The sequence below is a fragment of the Salmo salar genome, chromosome ssa14 (assembly GCF_905237065.1).
Source record: "Salmo salar chromosome ssa14, Ssal_v3.1, whole genome shotgun sequence".
Classification (NCBI taxonomy): Eukaryota; Metazoa; Chordata; class Actinopteri; order Salmoniformes; family Salmonidae; genus Salmo; species Salmo salar.
The window spans coordinates 21,531,508-21,548,516 of record NC_059455.1 but is presented as its reverse complement, the minus strand read 5'-3'; the positions used below and the strand labels follow the sequence as shown (position 1 = coordinate 21,548,516).

General features: G+C 42.3%; 1 protein-coding gene across 1 annotated transcript; it reads left to right on the top strand.

The window, feature by feature from the left end:
• The first annotated feature begins 9,764 nt into the window (after positions 1 to 9,764).
• Positions 9,765 to 13,485, top strand: trdc (T-cell receptor delta constant). Its single transcript, XM_045694084.1, has 5 exons — positions 9,765 to 9,859; positions 11,156 to 11,449; positions 11,618 to 11,695; positions 11,841 to 11,950; positions 12,080 to 13,485. The coding sequence occupies exons 1-4, from the start codon at positions 9,799 to 9,801 to the stop codon at positions 11,948 to 11,950; spliced, it is 543 nt and encodes a 180-aa protein (XP_045550040.1). The 5' UTR covers positions 9,765 to 9,798; the 3' UTR covers positions 12,080 to 13,485.
• Positions 13,486 to 17,009: the final 3,524 nt, after the last annotated feature.

Here is a 17,009-nt window from a genome sequence, read left to right as displayed (position 1 = left end):
AGTTGAGCACCTCTAGCTTCTGAATGTTTTGGCATTCAGGTCCAAAAAGTCACTTTCTGACCACTTCCACCATGGGCAAACATGTATGAAAGGTGTTCAGTCAGAAAGTGATTATAGTCATATGGAATGACCCGACTATCACATACTGTATGTATGGTTTCTCAAAGTATTATGGTATTTTGTGCACCAAGTTTACTTTTCCCACCTCTCGCTATTCAGGACAAAAGCATGTACAATACATTTGTGTATGGTCTCCATTCATGCTGTACTGGTTTAGAATTTGTATAGAAAGTAACAAAGTAACTATCCATACAATGGATAATTTTGACTTATGTAGGCTTATTGCTATCAAGAAGAACTGAGCAAGAACTTTACATTTTCACACAGACTTGTCACCCTCCCTCCCCACCACATACACACACAGGAAACCCTAGCTTTCCACATGCGCAAGTCACCTGTTAATATCTCAAATGATTGAAGAGTTTTTGCTGAGGGGTATTTCAGTGTGTGGATTGGGATACCACATTGATTCAAACTAGGTATGTACCTGAACAAAAACTAAAACAAATACAACTGATCATCCGTGCTGGCCTTATTTGTATGCTAGTGACATGATGATCGGTGCTTAGCTGCCAATTAACAAATCAAATGTATCTTTCTCTTCTGAATTTCATCATTTAACCTAACCTGTCCAGCAGTGTTGTAGTACTCTCAAGTCCGGTCTCGAGACCATGTATTGAGTGTCTTGGTCTTGTCTATGTGTCGAATACATTTTGATTGGGTCTTGACTTTGTCTCGGACAATGATGATTGGAGCATGAAGACTAGTAATTTCTTCCTGAGACCAGCAGAGGAGAAAACTCATTCTTATTAACCCCTGTTCAGTCAACAAATACACGCTTCTTTCATGACACATTTATAAAGTATGGTTCATACTTTACTCATAACATTACTGTCCTTTATTTGTTGAAAGATATCCTCAAACCTTGTCATCCTTGTGGGAATTTTCTTACTCCACTAGTATGGGAGTCTGGGCAAAACATTTTTTGTCATGCACTCGCTAAGGGGAGACCGGTGGTTGCTTAGTGACAATTTGTAGAGTGGCTCTCTATTTCTCAGCATGCATTTTTTTAAAACCATTTTTAATGCCTAAAGAATCCATATCTACATTTTATTTTATTATGGTGGCGATCTGACTTAATTACAATCATGGTCTTGACTCTGTCTCGCTTTAGGTGGTTTCAAACACAACACTGCTGTCCAGTGTCCACTTGATAAGCGAACTGTTGTATAGAGCGCATGCGCAAACCAGCAAGTTTGCCTTTTATTGCAACAGTTTGTGTGACAAAACTATCGATAGAGTGGAAAATGCAATGTAAGCACATTAAACTCGTTTTTTTCCTGTACATGAAAACGAGCACAAAAATGTTTTTCTATGTGCAGTACATCATCACGCACAGCCTTTTATTTGCAACAAAGTCAGCCAGATGGAAGCACGCCTCTAGTGGGGAAATGTGCATATTTCTATGCAGGTTTTATAATATTCTCATGAAAATCTGTCGTGAATTGGATGGAAACCTAGGTAGAAACAGTCACTCAATTAGCCTACAGTATGTAAAAAAAAAATGATTGGTAGGTTAGTTTAGCCAGCCATCTAAACTTCAAATTACCGACCGGACATCCTATTAACATGTGTATAATTGCAGGAATGGGTATAATTGCAGGAAATTTGCTGTATATTTCTTATAAAATGCACAATCGTCTCTCCGCCCCATGGCAAAATATGTATAATTGCAGAAAACTTGCTTTAAAACAACAACAAAAAATGTTTTACCCAAAAGGTTAGGGCTGGATCCTTTGATCATTTACACCTACAGTAAATGTACCTAAGGAAGTATAGTTAAACTTTGTTAGATGACACTTACTTGCATTTGCTGCATACATTTTGGGACTTTTATTGATAAGTAGGCTGGCTGCCCATTGATTCTTGAAGAATATAACTTATAAATGCCTCATGAGCAATTGTCATACACCAACAGAACCCAAATTATAAGCTTGTTTTACTCCAATGTTTGTAAACAAATGTAATATAAACAAACACTATTGAAAGATTAGTGGAATCTGTGTGGGTAGCTGGACAGGTAGGATGACTGACAGTGAGGGTGAACAGGTGGTCACGGGTCAGGTGACAGAGGAATGGATGAGATTGAGGCAGGAATTCCTTTAATCATAATGGATTCATGGACGCACAGAACTTCTGGATTAGACGGAGTGAAGGAAGAGAAAGCAGCGCGATCAGGCGATGGTGATTTCCTCCCTTTATGGAGTGGAGATCAGTTGGACATTTCCACCTGACCTAATTAAAGCACCCCTGGCCCAGCTGAGTAAGTGGCAATGAATTAAAGGATTATTCCACCAACTCCATGGGCTTTATCTACGGCCACCCTGGAAATTGGTTAATTTCCACACTCCTCAAAAAAGGCTCATTGCTCCCCGTCCTCTGTCATCTCAGGGAGAGGAATTAGTCGGGCAACTGGCCGGATATATGTCCAGTTCTTTACCTGGATCTCCACCGATCTAACGCGACCATCAGTCCCAGGCATGATCTTAGTGATACGGCCCACCGGCCAGGAGGCTCGAGGCAGCTGAGGGTCCACCATCATTACTACTTGGCCAGTTTCCAGGCTGGCCATTTCTCTCCGCCATTTCCCTCTGTGCTGTAGACTTGGTAGGTAATCCCGAATTAATCGGGCCCAGAAATGGTTAGCCAAGATCTGGCTGTGTCGCCACCGGCGCCTGCCAACGAGGTTGGTATCAGCATACATGGCTTGAGGAAGTGACGCATCTCGGCGTCCCATCAAGAGCATATTCGGTGTAACCGGATTGGGGTCAGCGACGTCTGCAGAGAGATATCCCAAGGGTTTGGAGTTCAGTATCCCTTCCACCTCTATCAGGACAGTCCGCAAGACAGTTTCCATGACAGTTTGGTCCCCCAGTACAACTCGTAAGGCCGTCTTTACAGATTTGATCTCTCGCTCCCATGTTCCTCCAAAATGAGGAGCTCCTGGAGGGTTACATTTGAATGAGATTTGTTGGTCCATCAGCTGATCCTGGAGGCTGGGTTCCATGGCTTGGAAGGCTTCCTCTAACCTGGCTTCTCCTGCCTTGAAGTTTGTGCCTCTGTCAGCCAGGATCTCGTAGGGTTTCCCCCGTCAGGAGATAAACCGCCGTAGGGCCATGAGGAAGGCTTCAGTATCTAAACTCTCCAGTAGGTCCAGGTGGACACATCTAGTGGTCAAACACTTGAATAGAATGCCCCAGCGCTTTTCCACTCAATGACCTGGCTTGATCGTCAAGGGGCCAAAGCAATCGACTCCTGTTGACCAGAAGGGTGGTTTGAGGAGGCGCAAGCGAGCAGGGGGTAAATCTGCCATTTTGGGCACCGTGGCTCTGGCCCGCCATCTCTGACATTCCACGCAGGCGTATTGGTGCTTACGAATGGCTCCTCGTCCTCCAAGTATCCAGTACTTCCGCCTCATCTCCCCATAGACTCTCTCTGGCCCTGGGTGGAGAAGCCTCTCATCATAACTCTTGATGAGGAGCCTGGTACTAGGGTGTCTGGAGTCAAGGATAATTGGGTGGATAGCTTCGGGATCCAAAACTTCTGCTTGGCGCAGCCTCCCTCCGACTCTGCTCACTCCAAGGATTTGATCATATTCTGGGGCAAGAGAGAGAAGACGGCTGTCCTTAGCCACTTCCCTACCGGCTTTCAGAGCTTTTAGCTCCTCAGGGAAGCTAACTGCTTGTGCATGCTGGAGGAGTAGTGTCTCTGCCGTGAGGGAGGTGGGTATGGAAGCCACCCCATCTGAGGTCTGGTTTGTGGTGGTGATCTGATCCGGCAGGGTTTGGGATTGTGTCAGGTCAGGGAGAGCTGTTATTGGTTCCGTAGAGATGCTGTAGCATTGGACGGACTTCCTTAACTCATGAGTTTCAGTTGGTTGCGGAGGGGCTGCACACCTGGGGGCTGTCGGCCACTCGTTCTCTGGTTGGGACAAGAATGGTGGCCCCAAACTCCAGCGATGGGGTTGAGCCAGTTCCTTAAGTGTTTTACCACGAGTAACATCATCAGCAGGATTGTTTACGCTGCCAACATACCTCCAGTCTTGGACTTCTGTTAGGTCTTGGATTTCCGCAATGCGAGTTCCGACGAACACCTTATACCTGCAGGACTCCGACTTGAGCCAGGTCAATACAGTGGTTGAATCACTCCAGTAGATGACCCTTTGGATTGGCAAGGTGAGCTCGGCTCGCAAGGTCGATGCCAACTGGGCTCCGAAAAGGGCAGCACTGAGTTCCAGCCTAGGCATTGACAACTGCTTCTTGGGTGCGACCCTGGACCTGGCCAAGACGAAGGAGACATGGGTGTGGCCTGCCTTATCCTCCACTCTTAGATAGGAAACCGCCCCATAAGCTGGCTCCGAAGCATCACAAAACACATGCAGTTCCAGGTATGATCCCAGTTGGTCAGCACAGGGTCGTACATAACATCTTGACATTTGGACTTCAGAGAGCGATAACTCTGTTTCCCAACAGATCCATCGTTCCACTAGGTCAGCCGGGTGGATCAGTTCATCCCAGTCCCTCTTGGTCTGCCACAGGTCCTGGACTAAGACTTTGGCCCGGGTTGTGTATGGCAGAATATACCCAAGGGGATCGTATTGACTGGCCAGGGTCCGATAGATGGTGCGCAGAGTGGGGGTTTCGGTACTCAGGGCTGAGCGGTGCTTGTACCCCAGGGTATCCGGTATGCAGCTCCATCTCAGTCCTAGAGTGGGCTCTTGTGGGTTAGCGCCAGACTGCGATAGCCATAGTTCACTGCTACTAGACCTGGCTTGTGGCGGGAGGTGCTGGATAACCTCCGCTCTGTTACTCGCCCACTGTCGGACCTCAAATCCCCCTTTGGACAGGAGATTCCGTACTTTGTCAAGGAGTGCTTTCGCTTCAGCCGTGGATGGAACGCTCTGTAAGCAGTTATCCACATAGAAGGCATTTTCCACTGAATCCCATACTTCTGGGTCACTGTCTGGGTGCTCCCGTGAGTGTCTCTGCAGAGCGTATATGGCACAGCAAGGACTGCAGGTGGTGCCAAATGGGAGTACTTGCCATTCATAGATTGTGGGCTCTGCGTCTCGTTCCATATCTCGCCATATGAACCGGAGCAGTGTGGTGTCGGAAGGCAGCAGACGAATCTGATGAAACATGGCTTTAATGTCTCCACTGATGGCTGTAGAGTGCTGCCGGAACCAGAGAAGGACACCGAGCAAGGAAGGGCCTAAAGTTGGTCCGGGGAGTAGACAGTCATTCAGGCTTTGACCAGCAGCTTGGAATGAACAGTTGAAGACAAGTCTGTACTTCCCACTATGTTGCTGGATAACATGGTGAGGGAGATACCAGGATTCCCTGAGTGTGTTTCCCTCTTCTTGAGCTGTCACTTTGGTGACATAGCCTGCCTTTACAAGGTTATGAATCTCTCGGTTATGAACTTCAGCAAGCTCAGGATTCTTCACCAGGCTTCGCTCCGTTCCACGCAATAGTGGGAGTACAGCCCGTGTCGTGGTTGCCAGAGGAGGATGGTTGGGCACCCGTAGCAGTGGGGTCGCGTACCTCTGAACGCCATCCATTTCAGTGGTGGTGGTGCGCTTCTCCAGGAGGTCTAATGCATAGGAGTCTTGTTTAGAGCGGATGACCTCCTGTAGCTTCCGGTTGGAGAAGGTGTCCATCTTCCAGAGCATCTCAACATTCCGAAGGAGGTCAGTGGCTGGACAGGGGGATGGAGCTGGATTTCTTCTGGTGAAGAGGACTTGCTGAGACTGTACAACTTGGATGGAGAGAAGTAAATGGGCTGAACCTTGCACAGCCCAACCCAAGGATGTATGGATAGCAACGGGCCCGCCTTCTGGTCCAGCTCGTATAGGCTCAGTCGGGGTGATGAGATGTGGGTGGTCTGACTCAATCAGGATAAGTGGCGCTACTCTGGCCAGGCTAGGAAGAGGCAATCCTCGGAGATGAGGATATTGTTTCTGTAGAACACTTACCGGGCAGGAGTGCTCTGCAAGATTCAGGCCATCTGCCGTGAAGGCATTGGTGATGGTATAGGCCACATCCCTGTTTCCTGAAGGTGAAATGCTGAAGGTCACAGCAGAGCCTTTCATTTGGATAACATCATGTCGCACCATTCTGAGATTAAGGGTCTCGGGGGTCCCCTCCAGGTTAAGCTGACGGGTGGCCGCCGGGAGAATGATTGTTCGTTCAGACCCATCATCTAGAACGGCGAATGTATCAATGCTTCTCCCTTCACTTTGCAGAGTGACCTTGACCACCTTCAACATGACCCTTGCAGACCGGTTCTGCTGGTCGAGGTAGAGCTCTTTTGCAACTCCTACCATGAGCATACTCTGTTCTTTCTGTGCTTGGGGAATTACATCATGCAACACTGTGAGATGGATTTCCGTACAGCGATTGCAGGGTTTCCTCAATGTGCAGGTCTCCGCCTTATGGCTACAGGCACACTTGTAGCATCGCTCGCCTGAAGTGATCCAGGCCTTCAATTGAGGTTGAGTGAGCCTTTTTACCCTGGGGCATGAGCCAAGGAAGTGCCCCTTACTATTGCAATATGGGCAGTAAGGCTGGAATTTGATGTTCTTGCTCTTGAAAGGGGTCTTCTTCCCTGGTTCCTCCCCGGCTTCACTATTTAAGTACATAGTAGTGGGATTTGGCCTTTTTTGTCCCTCCTGGCGCTCAAACTCCTTCCTTCCCCCATAGGCTATGGCTGGGATTGTCGCCTGGTGAGCGATGCTCTTCGCCCTCGCTTTCACCTGCAACCATGCGGGCAGGTCTCTGAGAGCATAGGTGCTTCTCGAGCGCTCTTTCAGGATGCCTTTGTTCAAACAATGTTCAATGAAACTGTCTCTGAGGGACTCTGGAAGCTTGCTAAGAAGCCTGTCCACGTGGGAGCCACATTTCAGCTCGTTCCCGTCTTCTCCTTCAACGGATTGGAGCAACGAGGTCAGGGATTGGACAGCCAGGGAGAACTCTTGGAAGGCAGCATGGTCTCTTAATTGGAGACGTGTTCAGGATGTTGTTTAGTTCATTCTGGACTAACTGGCATGGCTCACCATATCTCGCTTTCAGGGCCTGGAGAGCGGCAGTGTATGGTGTTGCGGAGTGCATAAAGGATTGGGCCAGCTTGTATGCACTGGGAAACCGCAAGTGATCCATTAGTACTTGGTACTTGTAGCGATCTGTCAGATGACTGTGAATACCAAGTAGGCTCTCCAATGCCATTTCCAAAAGGACAAATACACTCTCCTTTCCGCTCTCAAAGTATGGTAGTTTGGGTCTGGGAATTCCATAGGCTGAGGCTACCAGCAGTTTCATAATTTTGGCTCCCTCTTCTGGTTGCGTGAAGGATAAACCCGGGACTTCTGATGAGCCCACTGTGGCCTCATTGGGCCTGTCCCCTACTGTCCCAGACCCTCCATGGGTGGCAGCCGGAATTGGGTGAGAGCCCTCCCACCTGCTGTCTTAGGACTGGCCTGGTCCGGGCCCTGGACGAGAGGAACGATTTGCCATGGTTGGTAATTGGCGGAAAGGCGAAGGAGTGATGCTTTATCTAGATGGAGGAATGCTAATTTCTGTCACTGGCATAGAGGGCGTTGGCGGAGTAGCCTGTCCCCCGTGCTCCGTGTTGGCTGTTGACCTCGGAGCCTCCGGTGACTGTGTGCCATGCTGTACCAGAGGGGCAGATTGGGAAAGAAAGGCAGCCTGGTAAGGCCAATCTGGAGGGGTGGTCAGGTCAGCTCCCTGTTCGTTCCTCTCCAGGAAGGATGAGACCATCCGTGCCTCCTCCAATTCCCTTCTTGCCTGACGGTGCCGTCGCTGCTGTGCCAGGTCCTTGGCAATGAATTCCCTTTCCTGTAGAGCTCTACGGGCCTGCACATCCAACAGGTGACATCGTTCGTCAGCCTGTCGTTCCTCCTCAATCTGACGCTCAATTTCCTCCAACGCTAAGAGTTTCATCCTCTCTTGTAGGACATCGGTCTGTGATTCACTGAGGGCTAGTGAATGGCGGCTGCCATGGCCACTTACAAAGAGGTATCTACTGGTCGAACTCTCACTCCGTCTAGAGTGCCTCGACGATTTTGCTTCAGTTAAGGGGTGAGCGGAGCCTGTCTCAGGAAGCTGGTCGACCTGTGCGGTGGGAGTTACCTCCTCCATAGGTTCTTCCTGTAGAACACTTTCCTGCCCCAAAGCAGTTTCTGGTACTTGGCCCAGAGGGGATGGTTAATGGCTGAAACGTACAGCTGATCCATCACCACTTTGAGCTCTGTTGGGCTTGCCCTTGGATGTGGGAAACTCAACCACATAATCCTTAAGATTACCAGGTGCTTGCCTGGTTCTCCTGGTGCTACTGGTGGTTGAGGATGAAGCCTTTGTTACTTTAGGCTTAGCTCCTGGATCTTTTCTTTGTTCCAAGACCTTTCCCTCCGCTGCTCTCTCTTCCTTTCTCCCTCCTTCTAGTGGAGACAATTCCTCCTTCTCCCCCTTCATTTCCTTTTCACCTGTCTTTGGTTCCGTCATCATCCGGCTCAAAGGACCAATGAAAGATTAGTGGAATCTGTGTGGGTAGCTGGACAGGTAGGATGACAGACTTTGAGGGTGAACAGGTGGTCAGGTGACAGAGGAATGGATGAGACTGAGGCAGGAATTCCTTTAACCATAAAGTGGTATATTTACTGAGTAGTCTGTGGTGGATTCATGGACGTACAGAACTTCTGGATTAGACGGAGTGAAGGAAGAGAAAGCAGCGAGATCAGGCGATGGTGATTTCCTCCCTTTATGGAGTGGAGATCTGTCGGACATTTGCACCTGACCTAATTAAAGCGCCCCTGGCCCAGCTGAGTAAGTGGCAATGAATTAAAGGATTATTCCACCAACTCCATGGGATTTTTCTACAACTATATATCCTCAAAACACGGTTAAAATGTAAATGTCATGGATGGTCAGTCCTTGCATCCATTGCTCTGTCTATGAATTTGAGAGTGGTTACATTTCTCTAGCACCATCCCTCAGCTTTCTACCGAAACAGTGGCGGGGAGTTGCTTTGTTATTGTTTCAACTGCTGATTGCTGCTTTAAAGGGGGTTCAGACAGTGCTTGAATGGCTTTTTCTCTAACTGGGCATGATTCACAAACAGAAAAAAACGTAGAAAAACGTTTTAACTGTTTTTTTAAATCATTGACTTTTTAAACTTTTCAGAATGCTAAGGAAATGCTACCTGTCTATCAAGAAACATTGTCGTTCTATGACACCTATCCAAAGGTTGAGGATATCAATGTGTATGGGTTTTTGTGCTACGTTTTCTCACAGTGTGTGGTGGGTTACCACAGTGACTGAATATTCATGTTGCGTTGTACAAAAACCCTCAACATAATTTCTATGTTCAGAACCTTTAAAAGTCAACAAGGCACCTGACACTACTGGACAAACAAATTGCACTACAGTTTTGGTAAGTAATTAGTTCATTATCTTTGCAAACATGGCAATATATGTAGTTATTTGTTCAAGTTGGTCTTAGCCTTAGTTTTACAACTTTGATTATGAAAGTGTGAAAATATTTTTTAAAGCTTAAACATGACCTAGGTTGCCATCTTGACTCTGCCATTAGTCCCAAACTGTATTTGGAAGTGACATAACGCTGTAATTATACAAACCAGATGTAAGAGGTTTTTGTACTGACATGTTCCACAGTGCCGATAAACTGACGTTTGGAAAAGCCATCAATCTCATTGTTGAACCCAGTAAGTAAATTCTCAATTTGCAATAATGAACATGTTAATTAGGACATTTGTGAAATCTAAAATATCTAGGGGTGAAAGTGTGTTAATTTGATACAAGTAGCCTATGTTACAAATGTTTTGGGAGAAAGCCTTATTTTTAGATGAGATTTGCAAACAGGCTGTGAATGTGCAACAAAAGCTTTAGTTTTGGACCAAGCTCTGTTATCACACTATATGTTTTTGAATATTTCAAATTATTTATAACATTGCTGTGCTATTGCTGTCTCGTACCAGGTCTCATGTAAAATAGATTTATCTCAATGAGCCTAAGCTGGATAGATAATGGTAATAATAATGATAATCATTCAGTATTTCAGTATATGAACCACCTAAATCTACCACACCAAGTGGTTTTATCTTACAGAAAATACATAATGTTGTAAGTTACAAGTTGATTTGTGATGTGGGGCCAGTTCTCATTTTCTTTGTCTGATCATTTAAGTTACTGAAATACTTAAAGTAAACTGTCCATCAGATTATACAGAATTATTTTATTATCTGGATATTAAAATAAATATTAGTTAGACTATCATTGGACAATTTAGATCAGGGATGGGCAACTGGCGGCCCCCCTTTTGAAGGCTGTCAGTCACTGATAGTCAGTCAATTAGCCCATGTCCGCTAACATTTTTTAGATTGCCAAATTAGTTTCGTGGCCAGCTATCTAAACGTTTTATCATGGTTGAATCACTGACCGGGGGACCCTCATTGATTTTGTTACTCATTCTCACATAGATTTCAATCATATTAAAAACGGCAAACATTTCTCTACACCCTATGGCAAATGTGTAAAAATGTGTAGTTTTGCTGTCAAACATTTTATTTTCCGCTTGCACCCGATAGCAAAATGAGTAGAATAACATGACATTTGTTATAAAATTGCTGAATCTGAAGCAAAATGTGTTCAATTGCAACAACTTGCTTTAAAACTGCAACATTTTCTCTACACCGCATGGCAAAATGTGTAGAATTGCACAAACTGTACTCTAAAACTTGGAGAATGTGTCTTTGCTGCCACAAAAATTGTTTTGCTTGCAATGTGGGTGGGTGGGGATGTGGGTACGCTGACCCGCGAGCAACTGCGGCCCCATTATGATGAGTTCAGATTTTGTGGTCCCCGTCAAAGTTGCCCATCCCTGATTCAGATCATATATTTGTACCTGTTTTTTATATATATTGTCTGACATAACATTTTATTTGTGTTTCTGCATATTTACCAAGATGTTTAAATCAACCTAAACCTATTGTATTTTCCAGATGGAATTGCTGCCCGCCCAACACTCTCCATCCTCACCCCACTACACAAGAGTGGGGATGATGACCAGCCCAAGGTGTGCCTGGCTACAGGCTTCTTTCCTAGTACGAAAAACATGAATCTGATCCTGGGGAATAATGATACTGTCCAACTCAGCACAACCAAGGCAGCTTTATCTTCCACACGTACCTACTTCTTTGCCGGATTCTCCAAAGAGAATATCAAGCGTTGTGAGATGGATGGCAACGTCGAGCCGCCCGTTGATGATAAAGATGATTCTACAGATGTGTCTAACTGTAATAATTTATATACAGTAATACCTCACATTATTACTGTGGCTTTGAACAATTCATTAAATAAATATATTTATCAATGAACATCTCAATCATTCATCGAGAATGGTAAAGATGGCTTTAAATGACATGATGAGAAATAACTTTTAATAATCACTTATTGGCTTTCAGATAACACCACGGCTACAACTGCTTCTGTCAATTGCAAAGATGAACCCCTCAACAATGTTACTACCACCAACTATACCGGTTGGTGATACTTTGCTACACTTCGTAAAAACATGGTGTAAAGTCAATTGTACTGCCGTACATTTACTGCATAATGCACACATGTTTAAATTTCAGCAAGTCTAAGTGTGCAAAACACTGAAATGACAACATTTATTTTTTACAGATTATACCAAGATGAACTTCACATCCTTGGTTGTGTATGGTTTGAGAGTGCTGTTTGCCAAAGCCGTGGCATTTAATGTGCTATTTACTGTCAAGGCCCTGGTGTTCTAGGTAAGTGAAATTAACTCTGTTTTTGTTTGACAGATTGTTGACATAAATTGATGCTGTAAAGAAAAAATATGATATATAATAATTTGCTTGATTGCATTACAGAATAATTCACAATTATTCTATTTACAGACATTATTTCACTTGGACTCCTACTTTTCAGTTCTGCTTTGCATCCAGTTTGTCAAACCTGCCTTGTGGTTTTATCAAGAGCTTCAACAATATTAGTATCTGACTTCTTCAGGGTTGAATGCTGCAATACCTCTGCTTACATTTTGGAAATACTAGATACTAAATACACATGTAATGCATGTGATTATTTGCTATTGAACATTAGATTACATTTTATGTTCTATATCATTTTATATTATGTTATATTATTTCTATTTACATGTATTATATATTTAACTGCAAGTTGTCATCAAGTGTATAAAGACTCCAAAAATGATTTCAAACAATAATGTCATTGTACATTGATCAAGTTATGTACGTGGATACCTTGCAGTTGTTTCTAAATGCACAAAACCTGTCAATAGAGAATTTAAACCACATTTTCACCAGTACATTGAAACCATATGAACAGTCAAACCAAATGAACAGATAAAGATCTATCAGACACCTTGACTTCCAAGAAATGGCTCCATCAGTTACTTTATTTGCATGCGTGCTCAAGAAGTGACAATAGCGAGAAACACACATGATAGTGAGAAACACACACCTTATAATGGTTGATGAATTGTATTATGAAAATAATTTGCAATTACATGTGTGTCTGATATCAGTCAAACATTTTTATTATCGTATATGGGAGCTGTAAATGTATTGAAATAAACAGACACAGCTTTTTTTATTCTAATCTAAACCATTATGAACGTGAAAAGGTGGATGTCTATCAAATGACTAAAATGGTTGGAAAGTAGTTGTCAGACTCCGGTTTACCAGAAACATTTGCTTCGGACTATTCATTAGGCCTTCAGATTTAGTAGAGAAGTGCACATTTTAAAATATGAGATGATGTTGCCCTCTGCTGGTTGTAAATGTATTTTTCTCCGTTGACATTGTGACCACTAAATCAGCTGGGCTCAGTTTTTCAAACGTTATCTGTCTGGATTTTGCCTATTGGATAGGATTAAATGCATAGAAATAGACTGACAGGAATGGGAATCCCCATTCAAGTCAACGATTTGTCCATTCTATTCATTCTATTTCCATGCACTTAATCCTATCCGATAGGCCAAATCCAGAAAACGTTTGAAAAACTGGGCCCTGGGTGTTGCTTCACTGCGTGTATCTTATTGTATTTTCTTGATTCTTCATGTCCTTCCTCTTTGTCTCCTTCTGGTTCCTTCTCCTCTGATGCGTTTTGAGAAGGAGGCATAGAGAGATGATGTGAGGGAAAAATGTCATGCAGTATTGTGTTTTCAGTTGTGTATCTTCTATATGATCAATTGAACCACTGTAATACATTTTGCTTGTGAATTTGCAGCTTTTTGGTGTTCAAGTGTTTTATTAAATGAATAAATACATCATATTTTTCATGTTATTGGTACATTTTGGTGGAGATGCACATGTAGTACACATCTAGAGGCCCTATAAGCACTGGTCAAAAGTACTTCACTATATAGGGAATAGGGTTCCATTTGGGACTCAACCTGATCTTTTCTCCACACACATGGTCGAGTAGCCAACAACTGGTCCTAAAAACTATAGTGTTGAAAGTCTAAACCTTTCCTAGGTCTACCTGATCTCTTTCAACACTGAGACTGGCACACAAGACCAAGGTCTACCTAATGTAGGCCACAGGTGAGGCTTTGAATTTGTGGTCTCTTCAGTGGAGCAATGTAGGCCAGTAGGTCAAAAGTATGTACATTATATATCTGATATCCTGATCATTTCCTGCAAGACAAAGATGTATGATAAAGAGAAGTATAAATGAGTCCTGAATGGAAGAACATGCCGGTATTCAGCAAAGAGCACACAAAGACTTAAAGGTACTTTATTTCATTACAGTTATCCAAAGATCATATATTAAATATTACACATTAATTTGAAACACAGTTTAGAGGTGCAGTGGCTATGTATGTATCTAAGACAATGTAAAACAATCAAGTAATGGTGCATTGGTGACACTAACTGTGTTTGTTTTGAGAGTTTGCAGTGAGAGCTTTTCCTCAGCCAAGGACTTCATTTCTCAAAGGAACAGAAGAGCTGCAGTCATGTAAGTGCATCAACAGATTTATGTAGTTATGTAGAGTTCTTGCAGGTGGAATATATGAAAATCACTAGGTGGATATTTACATTATCTTATACTTGCATGTGCACATTGCAAGATATATTACTATAAATTATGCATTGTGAAGTATTGTACAGTATGTTATGAACCACATTAATATTGCTCTGATTATCTGAAGTTTTGAAGTTTTTGTTTTTCAAATTCTTGTATGTGACTAAAATACTGACTGAGATTGCTTGGTATATCTTGAATAATGTCTTTGACTTGACCCTAAAACTGTTTTGTTGTCCCTGTAGTGAAGAAGAGGATTTGTGTACAGGAGTGTAGCACTGTGGTTGGCTGGCTCTAACAATAAGCTGATTTTTGGATCTGGAGTGAACGTCATTGTGCAATCCCGTAAGTATTACTTATTGTTTTCAATATTGTGTAATTTCTCAGCTATGCAACAGTGAAGAATATAGCTCTCTCTGAAATTCATTTTATAACATCATTGGGAATAAACTGTTTATGCGTTAAAATCCGCTCTTCTGCTCAATGCTTAATACTTTTCTTTTCAATTAGATTTTTGTTTTCTAAGCTGATTTTGGAAATGGTCCGTTGTCAGTACAGAGTAATTGTCATGGTCTGTATCTCAGTGTGAATGCTCAGGGAGCAGGAAAGATATATTTTGGGAATGGAATCAAAATGATTGTGGGGACACGTAAGTTTAATATTTTTGTTGCTTAAATGCTATCAAATGCATTCCTAACAAACAAATTATTTGATTTTCAAATTTAAAAAATGTGCTAAATATAATCCTAAAAACTCAACAAAACTGTGTGTTCATATGTTTTTCATATATATTTATTTTAAATATATCTTCCCGTTGGTTAAGATTAACTTAATAGTGAAAAGTGAATTCAAATAGTGACTAAAAATATGTAGTCAAAGTCGAGGCAAATCAGGTTTTTAGTGAGAAAAAAATACGCTGAGTGACGACAAGTGAAAAAATGTATTTTGCACGTGGAACTCAACTGTTTGTAGAGTAAGGTGAGATTGTTTAACATCACTGGGACACTTATTTTAAACAAATACGGTAGATAAATAAATAGTGAGATACACATATCAGGTAACCAGTAGCCTAAGCTAACTACAGTGTTGGCTTTTGAACATCTATATTCAATATTCAAATAACAACCTAAAGTTGGTTTGTTGAGGGATTTCAAGATATATCTGAGAATGAGTTAAAAATGCATTGTCTCATGAAGTCTTACAATATTGTATAGGTGCACAACAACCTTCTGTAATTGTACTGCAGTTTAACACTGTGTGACTACTGGAACAAACGGAAAATTCATATTTGGTAGCGGAACCAAACTGTTCATAAATACTGGTAGGTGATGTATCCATCATCGTAATTTTAACTTATTTGTATCTTTTTAGCATTGATTTAATACCGAATCAGTTTGGACAGATTCAGATTGTAATTTCCAACTGTTTTCTGCTGAGATGAGCTGAAGTTTTCATTGTGTCAGGCTTGTGAATGATGCTATTGTTTTTGAGAGAAGCACAAGGCTACTGGCACTAAGCGGTAAACCCAGTTTGCTTTAAAAAGGTCAAACTGCCTTTTTGAATAATATAATGCAGTCCCTATTCAGTATTTTCATGGTTTTGCATGGCTATAGGCATGTAAGAAAGGAAAAGAGGCTTTCATATGGTGTTGCTCAGAGGTTTGTGTGAAGTTCTATGTAGAAAGAAGGGCAAATATTAAGGTTTCATCATGGCATTATGAAATAAGTATGTGGTGTAGCTTCATGATGATCGTAGGCTTAGATGATAAAAGTATGCCAATTGATACAGAGGAACGTAACAAAATGCATAATCATATGAGTTCATATTTAAACATCTTCATTTTTCATTTCAATTCATATTTAGCATTTTGTTATGTCTGAAAAGCTGATTTGGAAATTGACATTTTTTAGTGCAGAGAGTAATCGTCATGGTCTGTATCTCAGTGTGAATGCCCAGGGGGGAGTAAAGCTTATTTTTGGGAGTGGAACAAAAATGATTGTGGAGACACGTAAGTTTAATATATTTATTGCTTAAATACTGAATGAAATGCATTTTCAACAGCAGAAAATATGGTATTATTTGGATTTAACCCCAAAAACTCAGAGTTAATATATTCTTAAAATGTTTACAAAACATTCTGTGTTCATACAATGTTTTTTTATTTTGATGTTTTTCCATTAGGTAACTAAAACCTAATAGTCAAAAGTTACTTAAAATAGTGACTTAAAATGTCTAGTCAGGAACTCTGGGCAAATCAGGTTTTTAGTGAGCAAGAATACACTGTGTGACAAGAACAAGTGACAAAATTACTTTTGCACGTGGGACTCAACTGTTTGTAGAGAAAGGTGAGATTATTTCAAGTATAACATCATTGGGACTTTTCCTTAACAACTACTGTAATTAAATACATATTGAGATACACAACTCAGGTAACAGTAGCCTAAACTAACTACAGTGTTGGCTTTGTGTGGATAAAGGGCAGAACATCTATTCAAATGACAACCTAAAGTTGGTTTGTTGAGTGATTTCAAGATATATCTGAGAGTGAGTTAAGAATGCATTGTCTCGTCTGAAGACTTACAGTATTATATAAGTGCACAACAAACTGCAGTAATTGTACTGCAGTTTAATGCTGTGTGAATACTGGGTCTGCAGGAAAACTTGTGTTTGGTAGTGGCACCAAACTGTTCATAAATACTGGTAGGTGATGTATCCATCATAATCATTTAAACTTATTTTTATATTTTTTTTGTACTGATTTTATACTGAATCAGTTTA